The following is an 8,665-nucleotide window of genomic DNA, read 5'->3' as shown; positions in this document are numbered from 1 at the left end:
CTCGCTGCTGCTCAGTTTCCTCACATGAGGATCGTCAGAGATTTCGTTTCCGACCAAATGCAAAGATGCTGTGTACCGCTATATGATAAACTTTATAAAGAAGGTATTGATTTTCTTGAAAAGGAAAAGCATTCAACATTTTAATTATGCTCCAGCAAGGGGTGTGTGCATGTGGGTTTTAATTTGGGGGGGGGGGATGAGTATTCTAAAGTGTAAGGAAAAAACCTCTAAATACTTTCTCAATCCTTTAAGTCTGGGAAGGGAATTTTTACCTAATATACACACGAGTTTCCCCGATCATCCTTATCTGGCAGGCATCCACTTAAGAAATCTACAAGGTCCCATTTGTGTGGGGGAAAACAATAACACAATTCTTAGCCTGTGCATGTGGTGGAAATCCTTGAAACCTGGACTCTTAGAGCAGTAAACCACACGGTCCTGGCTGCCAGTAAATCCCAACAGTCCCCACCCCTGCTATCGAAATTCTCTTTGCCTCCAGGCCAAGTCATGCTGCTAAATATTGCTGACCACTTTTTCTGTTATGGCTTTCATGTCACTTAGCTATTGAAAGTAAGATGGATTTGTACTATTTCTTCACTCTCGTGTGCTTTCCCTGCACCCTAGGTCTACCAGGAGGGGCCATTGGAGGAAGAACGTCACGTGACAGAGGGGTGCCAATGTTATTCTTTAAGGGTGTCAAGACCCTGTCAGTTTGTGAAATAAATATTGGGAAACAACGAAATGCAAAAAGCGACCTACTACGACAGCTCTGCGATCTATGGCGGCTATCCCTACCAAGGAGCAAATGGTTTCGCTTACAATGCTAGTCAGCAGCAATATCCTCCACCTCCTTCTTCTTCGCTGGTGGAAACGGAGTACCATCGACCTGCCTGTTCTCTACAGTCCCCAGGTGGGGGCGGGGGCAGCACCGTGCCCCACCATAAGGCCAATGACATCAGTGAGAGTTGCATGAGGACCATCACCAGCCAATCCCTCCAGCCCCCTGTCCTTCCTGAGCCACCCCAGCAACAGCAGCAGCAGCAGCAACAGCAGCAGCAACCCCCGCCTCCAAGTCAACAAGCACCTCCACCCCCTCCACCTCCGTCCGTGTCACCCCCTCAGAATGCCACTCCCAACGCCACCCCAGCCAATGCCACCAAGAGCTCCATCCTGAACTCACCCACCATGTCCAAGCAAATATTTCCCTGGATGAAAGAGTCTCGACAAAACACCAAGCAGAAAAACAGCGGATCCAGTTCAGGTATGAAACGGTTCAGGGGTAAGGAGGGTTGGCAGAACTTGAGAGAGATTTCATGAGACAAGTACTTACACAGCCTGCCAGATCCACCAGACAGTTAAGATGAAGTCCCTTCCAGTCCTTGGCTTCTTGGTATTTCATAGTAGCAGCAGGAAAGACTCAGAACTTCTCCCAGCTATTTCACTTGGAGATTGAACCCACACAGTCTCTGGGACCCCAAATATTATCTCATTTCAGTATGTGTATGTATATTACGTGCACACTCGCAAATCCAGAGTTGGAATGATGAGAGAAGCTTCAGCTGGCTTTGGGTGACCTCTGCTAAACTCTTATAAAAGAATGTGAAGTTGCTTAGCTCCCAGACCCTTCTCTTTGCAGACTCAGAAATGCCTGTTACAGTCATCTTCAACATTCCATAGTCAACCTTTCCCCTTCCTCCTTTCCACTGCTATTAAACCACATCCAGATACAAAGGTCTAGGTCCTCGAGCAGTGGTAAGATCTGTGTACTTTTTGTTTGGTTTTGTTTTTTGGCATGGTGCTATTACAGTCAGAAGACAGTGACCTATTCCTGCCAAAGTGTAATGAGAATAAAATAGCTCATCATGATCTGCAGTCAGGATCAATGCATTGTTTGATATTCATAACCTCTTTTGATTTTAGTGCACAGACTGGCAGCCATACAAGTGTGGTAAACAAAGCTTAGGTTTCTTTAGCACTCTGCAGGCAGGTCCATAAATACATTATGGGTGGATTATAGTGTTTATCAACAGTGCTATTACATAAGTAAACCCAAATCGATGGGGAAAGTATTAGCATCACTCTCCCCAGGCACTTGGCTTCTATTTGCCACTTACTTCCTCAATTTATCTTGTGCCAAGAAAATAGATTCTAAAATTTTTGCAAATGTTTTCTTCAGTGCTTTGCTAATAACATTACAGTGGAAAATCAACATTGACTAGCTTTATTATTTAATATATACAGTGCTCTAGACTGTATATTTATCCACATGTGTGTTATATAATTTAGAACACTGGCTTGCATCCATAAGCATGTTCAACAGAAGGACTAAGGGTGGCAGCCAGATCCTGAGGGGGGCAGCCCATCTGGAAGCAAATCCTTTTCAGCTTACTAGGCCTTAGTTCATGGTAGACACACCTAGGATCTCAGCCTTATCTTCTTCAATGCACTAAATCTCAGAACTTAGTGTAATGGAAGCGCACAGTTTGATACTACACTCTGAAGCAAATGCATAGATTTCAATAGGACTTATCTCCAAAGAAATGTAGGAACTCTGTCTAAAACCTATTGGATGCAATGTGACCTCAGTTATGTTGAACCTCTGTGGATTTTGCAAAAAGGACCAAGATGTTTTAGAAAATACCCAAGTCTCTCTCTATCTCCCACCCACTCCACACAGACCCAGAGCTGGCAGTGGTGCTGAAACCCAATAAAGTGAGTTATTGGCCATTTGTTATGCTCTACCTGCACCGAAAATCATAACCTGGGACAGGCCAGTTTCCCCTTCCCAACCATAGAGCTAGCCCTCCATGTTTATTTCAAGCCATTTGCTCCAGTGGGCCCAAGCTGGTAATAGTTCAAGTAATTGATTACTGCTTTGTGGATCTGGCAGCTCCACTGGGAGAGGAAGTAGATAGAGAATGGGTTTTGTATTCCGATGGTCAGTGTATTGACATGGATACCTATGTTGTTGTACTTAATGAAATATATATTGTGAAGTCTGAACTTCTTTGAATGTCATAGTATTCTGACCCCACTCAAATTAATGAGACACGTGCAGTTAATTCTGAGTGAGTCGGGCTCCATTTTGAAGGAATATCCTCCTTAAAATCCCATATGGAACAAATGACTCAACTTCAGTAGGTCTTCAGTTGAGTTACTTCAGAATGATCCAATTCATGTAACCAGCCACTTTCGGTTTGGTGGTGTGGGAACTGGCAGGGTGTAGTGCCAAACTCTATATCTTTATGTGCATGCATATCTTTCCTGTAAAACTTCATTCTTGATCAGCTGTATTTCTAGAGGTTTCCAGAGGCTGCATCTCTGCTCCTACAGAGACACCTGCAATGTGCTTGCATTTGTTAAATAAATGTCTGTCACATGAGCATGGCGGACCAATCCTACTACTGGGCCCTGCAATGTGCTAATGCAACCTACCCCAGCCTGGTGTCTTTCAAGTGCATTGGACGAGAACCCTCTTGGTTTGCACTGGCTGGGAATGATAGGGCCTGTAATCCAACATATTTGAATGAGACCAGGTTGGGAAAGGCTGTATGACAGCAGGCATTGTGGGGGATGATTGATTGTTTCTGGCTATTGTGTCTTCAGGTGCCACCATACTCACTTTGTTCTTTGTGTGATTTGCATAGGTGAGAGTTGTGCTGGTGATAAAAGTCCCCCTGGGCAAGCTTCTTCTAAAAGAGCCCGCACAGCTTACACAAGTGCCCAGCTGGTAGAACTGGAAAAGGAGTTTCACTTCAATAGATACCTTTGCAGGCCAAGAAGGGTAGAGATGGCTAACTTGTTAAATCTCACAGAAAGACAGATCAAAATATGGTTTCAGAACCGCAGGATGAAGTACAAAAAGGATCAGAAGGGGAAAGGAATGATGACCTCATCAGGAGGACAGTCCCCCAGTAGAAGCCCTGTCCCTCCAGCTGCTGGAGGTTATCTGAACTCTATGCATTCCCTAGTAAACAGTGTTCCGTACGAGCCCCAGTCGCCTCCAGCCTTCAGTAAGCCGCACCAGAATGCCTACGGCATACCCACCTCATATCCGGCTCCTCTCAATAACTGCCCGCCTCCTCAAAAGAGATACTCCGGAACTGCCGCAGTGACTCCTGACTATGACCCTCATCCTCTCCAAGGCAATGGCTATGGGAATCCACATATACAGGGAAGCCCCGTCTATGTTGGGGGCAATTATGTGGATGCCATGGCAAATTCTGGGCCGTCTATCTTCGGTCTAACTCACCTCCCTCATCCTTCCTCTGCCAACATGGACTACACTGGGCCAATGGGCAACAATCACCACCACGGACCTTGCGAGCCACACCCGACATACACAGATCTTACTTCTCACCATCCTTCTCAGGGAAGAATTCAGGAAGCGCCCAAGCTGACCCATCTGTAATATACGCCATCCGTTACTTAGTGAATTGTAAAAGTCCCTCAGCTTTTTTAAAAAAAGAAAGAAAAGAAAAATACTTTAATTTCCTTCCCCACCCTGTCCTTCTCTTTTGCTTCTGTTTCCTTTTCTTTTGGTAAAAGCGTTTTCTAGTTTATGTGACGTAGCAATATTTGTTGCTTGAATGGCTCTCTAGTTTCAATAGTGGACATTAATCTCCTTGAACTCTTGCCTTGTGTTCTCACTTTGAGAGTATGCATAGGCTTTCTACTCCTAACTTTGACTCTTTTATCAAAACAGGGTATTATGAACAAATTTTCTATACAGTTCTTAAATGTGAATTTGTTCGTACAGAACTGATCCTACCGAGGAAACATTTTTATTTTAATTGCACTTCTTTTAAATAGCGAGGAAGAAATCAAAGGCGCTTGAACAGGGTGTCCCTGAGCAAAATTATTAATACATGTACGTCTTTCAACGTGTGTATGCTGGTGAACTTTCAGATTTATTTATATTTTTTGCAAACTTTGAATAATCTAAGTGTTAAAATTTTTTATTTATCCCCATCTGTTCATATTTATATATATAAAGATATTAAAAATAAACTTCTGTACCCTGAATATTCAGGAGATATTTACCTGGCTGTATGTTGAGATGGCATACATAGGAAATATCATTTGAAAAGGGAACTAGAACTCTTTTATTTAAAAGAAAGAAAGAAAATGCAATAAAATCTGGAAATCAAACAACAGGCCACCATAGGAACAGAAATGGATGTCTGTAACATCAAACTAAACGGAAAATGTGTAAACTCAAATTACAACAAAAAGAGACTAGATTTGTTTTTGAAAGTTATACATTCCTTGCTGCTCACATTCTGAAAAAAATAAAGTTTTTATTCTGAATAATACAGAATCATTTGCGCAATCATTTGATTTTTTTAAAGAGAGAAATGAGCAAAAGAGCAACGTCTGATGAGCGAGAGCAAGTCCCTTGAGTTTCAAATAAATGCACAAATATATAGTATCCAACCTTCAGGTCTTTCTCTCTTTTTGTCTTGATTGGGCTTTCAGAGCTGCCAGAGCTGAAGTAGTGTCCATCCCAAATAAACGTGGGAGGTTTGGGGGCACTGAAAATATCCAGGTTGGAAAAGATCCACCCTTTGTGTCCTTAATTGCAGACTGCAGATCTCCAGACATTTTCCATAAATACCGCCATCGGTAGCGCTTGGTCGTTGTTGCATGTGCTTGTTTTTCTTAGTACCATTTTCTTCTCTAGACAAAGGAAAATGGGGTGGAGGTTGAGGAGAAACTGTATGTTGATGTGTGGAGCTACATTCTGCAAATGAAGCTCAGGTGCTGCTCCTTCGCCTCCCGAGGCCTCAGGATTAGCTGGTCCTCATCTGCAGGCTGTTCTCTCCTCGCCATGTTGAGCTCTGTCTGCTGGAAGAGGCCAGCCGTTCCTATGGAGAAAGCTGTCCTCGCCCCTGCACTGGGGACCTTTGGAAAAGATAGGGCGCTTTCTTCTCCCACACTTTTCCTCTCGGGAACAAAACGAACAATTCAGTAATGGTTGTAGGAGTGAAGGGAAAGGGGTGTGTGTGGGGGAGGCAAAATTAAATAAAGGCCAGAAGAAGTAAGGATGGAATGAAGAGTGTGTAGACCCCTATTTGATATGGCACAAATTCAAAACACATTTGTTTACAGGCAAAATACAATTCATCATTCCAATAATGAAGGAGCAGATTCAGCAGTAATAAATCAGCCTGCTAGCAAAGCGAGCTGGGGGATGAAAGAAGAGATAGCTGTTCCTTATGGCCTCTTCCACAAACTGAGATTCTTCTCATCCATGGTTTCAAAAACTGGGTGCTTTTATCATTTTGCACAGTCTTGTTAATCTAACCTCCTTTCCTCCTCGTCTTTCTGCATTGGGGCAGGAAGGAAGGCAAGAGGAAATAAAATTTTCTAGGGTGAAAAATGCTTGTTTCCTTTTTAGAGGATGATTTCTTTCGAAATAGTTTTTGATATAGCCCTAGAAAGTTATTTCCATGCCCTCAGGCACGGATCTGTGTTGATCAAATGGGGCAAATTTATATCCTGAAAAGGGAAGGGAAAAGAGGGCTGTTGGTTTGCTGGTGAAGAAAATAATCAGAGTTTAAAGATGTGGGGTCATCTGTTATTTTGACTGGGTTTAGAATTCTAAGACTCAAATATGTATGTGCAGTTTCACCTACATGCATATGTGTGGGAAGGCAAAGTATTCCTGATTATCTGCTTAACTCAAGAAATTGTTGCTATGTTAGTTTCCCTCTTTGAAATATCATCACTCCCATCTCTTTTCTATCTTCCTAGTTTTATGTTCCAATAAGCTCCACATCCCATCCCCAGGATGTCCAAAAAGCTCTATAGCAGCCAACTATTGTGAAACTCATATATCAAACTTTGTTATTATTTTGCATTCCATACATACCGTCTTACAGCTTCACTTAAGCGGTTCCATTTATACTTACAGTTGCACACTCCAGCTTGAAGAAGGGCTTGCCCAGAACCTTTAAAAATGTGATCATGTTTAAAAGAGGCTTATGGTGGGGAAGGGAAAAATCAATCTGGAGATCCGAAATGTAGCGTTTCAAGAAAGATGCCACAAGACTGAATTATGGTGGATATTTTCCTACCCAAAATCAATTTGGAGAAGGGCATCTCCTATCAGTGAGCATAAAGGAGGACTAAGCCGCTGGTTCTGGCACACGCGCGCGCACACACATGCTCATATACAAGTTTTCAGAAAAAGACAATGACTTCCCAATTCTGTCTGATTTCAAAGATAGATATATTTACCTGCTTCTTCCATGCTGTGTATTTTTTTGCAGGAAAGGGGTCGTCTGAATTTTTCCCTGCACCCCAGCGTATAATGCTGTTCAGAACGCATTTAGAGAAGCACAGAACAGAGGAATTTCGTGTGTGTGTGTGTGTGATTTTTTTTTCTTAACCAGCCAAACAGAAAAATCCTTTGTTCCAGGTGGTTTTGCTATCGCACTGCCCACCAGAAATGGTCTCAATACCCTCCCACACCGATTTGACTCACAAAGCCTCACTGAACCGAACTTCCCCAGCCTCCTCCCTGACTCGTCTTTCCTCCTCGTGGGTTTTTCCACAAACTCAGACACCCACGCAGGCCACCGCAATCGCCAATATTCTACACAGAGATCGTGAAATAAAACCTGAAATTCCAAGCTGCCTTCAAGGCAGCCCAGAGAACTGAAGCGCCCATCCTGAATGCAAAAATCTATTTAGGGGGGAAAAAAGCAGCAGCAGCAGCAGAAGCAACATCAGTTTTCCTTGTTTACTCGCGCATCTTCTCTTCCCCCCCTTCTTTTCTCAGCCACATTGGATGCTGGAAAGAGCAAGAACCTTTAAATGTGTTCTTAAGGGCCAGTAGCTGTCAAAGCGTTTGGCCGAGAAGATTGATCGCGGGCAGGCTTCAGCAGAGCTTTGTTTGAACTAAAAGCAAGAAAATTAAAAAAATAAAAACCCCACACTCCTGCATCTCCAGTAGCATGTATATTTGTAAACCATCCTTTTGGCTCTCACCCTTCTTTCTCCTCAGAGTAGTAGGATTAAATAGCAATCCCTGATCTGCATTTTATGTTACAGATTATTACAATATCTCGGCCCCTCCCCCACCCTTTACTAGCCCGTGATCTATACTGCGGGGGGTTTATTTGCTTAAAACTAGAAGGGGCTGTTCTGGCCGGCTCTGTTCTTTCCTTTTCTTGCTCAGATTCGCTCAATCTGAAGATGCAATGGCCAGTATATGATTTTAACCACTCGCAAGCCAGAACCATGGTTCAACTCTGAAATGTAAAAAGAGTCCAAGGTAGCGGATATCATTTGAGCATCACTGAAATATATACATATAAAAACAGAGAGATGCCATTTCCCCTCCCCCTTCTTCTTTCGAAACGCTCGCTTCCAAAATAGTAGCATTCGTGGCCTTTCCTTTGGAGAAGAGGAAATGGTTGTCTTATTTCCGCTGCCACGCTGGTCCGGATCCTCTCGTCCTCACCTTTTTATTTGGGAGCTGCTCTGTCCCAATCATCCGCATTGTTGCAGGGGCAGATGGGGCGGGGGGGAGACTGTACCTCAGCAGCGCAGTTAGGGAAGGTTCTGCTAGTTGTATAGTTTTTACAGATGTTTGTTTTGTTTGCATGATTTCTTTTCTTCCTTCCTTCCTTCCTTCCTGAAGGGAACAAACCCTGAC

At 43.3% G+C, this 8,665-nt stretch overlaps 1 protein-coding gene across 3 annotated transcripts; it reads left to right on the top strand.

The window, feature by feature from the left end:
• Window positions 1–706: 706 nt before the first annotated feature.
• Window positions 707–4,623, top strand: HOXA3 (homeobox A3). 3 transcript variants are annotated; one of them, XM_044450769.1, is made up of 3 exons: window positions 707–998; window positions 1,095–1,261; window positions 3,648–4,623. In XM_044450769.1, exons 1-3 carry the CDS (start codon window positions 742–744, stop codon window positions 4,409–4,411), a joined length of 1,188 nt encoding a protein of 395 aa, XP_044306704.1. In that variant the 5' UTR covers window positions 707–741; the 3' UTR covers window positions 4,412–4,623. The 3 variants fall into 3 exon arrangements, with proteins under 3 accessions (XP_044306704.1, XP_044306703.1, XP_044306702.1); XM_044450768.1 differs by having other exon boundaries at window positions 707–1,016; window positions 1,074–1,261; XM_044450767.1 differs by having other exon boundaries at window positions 707–1,261.
• Window positions 4,624–8,665: the final 4,042 nt, after the last annotated feature.

Source organism: Varanus komodoensis, unplaced genomic scaffold (assembly GCF_004798865.1).
Source record: "Varanus komodoensis strain SLA01 unplaced genomic scaffold, ASM479886v1 scaffold68, whole genome shotgun sequence".
NCBI lineage: Eukaryota > Metazoa > Chordata > Lepidosauria > Squamata > Varanidae > Varanus > Varanus komodoensis.
Note: the sequence above shows the minus strand (reverse complement) of the source record. Positions and strands in the feature narration are given on the sequence as shown.

Excerpts from the sequence above, each read along its gene's own strand:
- HOXA3 (XM_044450767.1), top strand. The coding sequence starts at position 742 with ATGCAAAAAGCGACCTACTACGACAGCTCTGCGATCTATGGCGGCTAT. Across the intron at positions 1,262-3,647 it reads AAACAGCGGATCCAGTTCAG|GTGAGAGTTGTGCTGGTGAT; the intron begins GTATGAAACGGT and ends TGATTTGCATAG.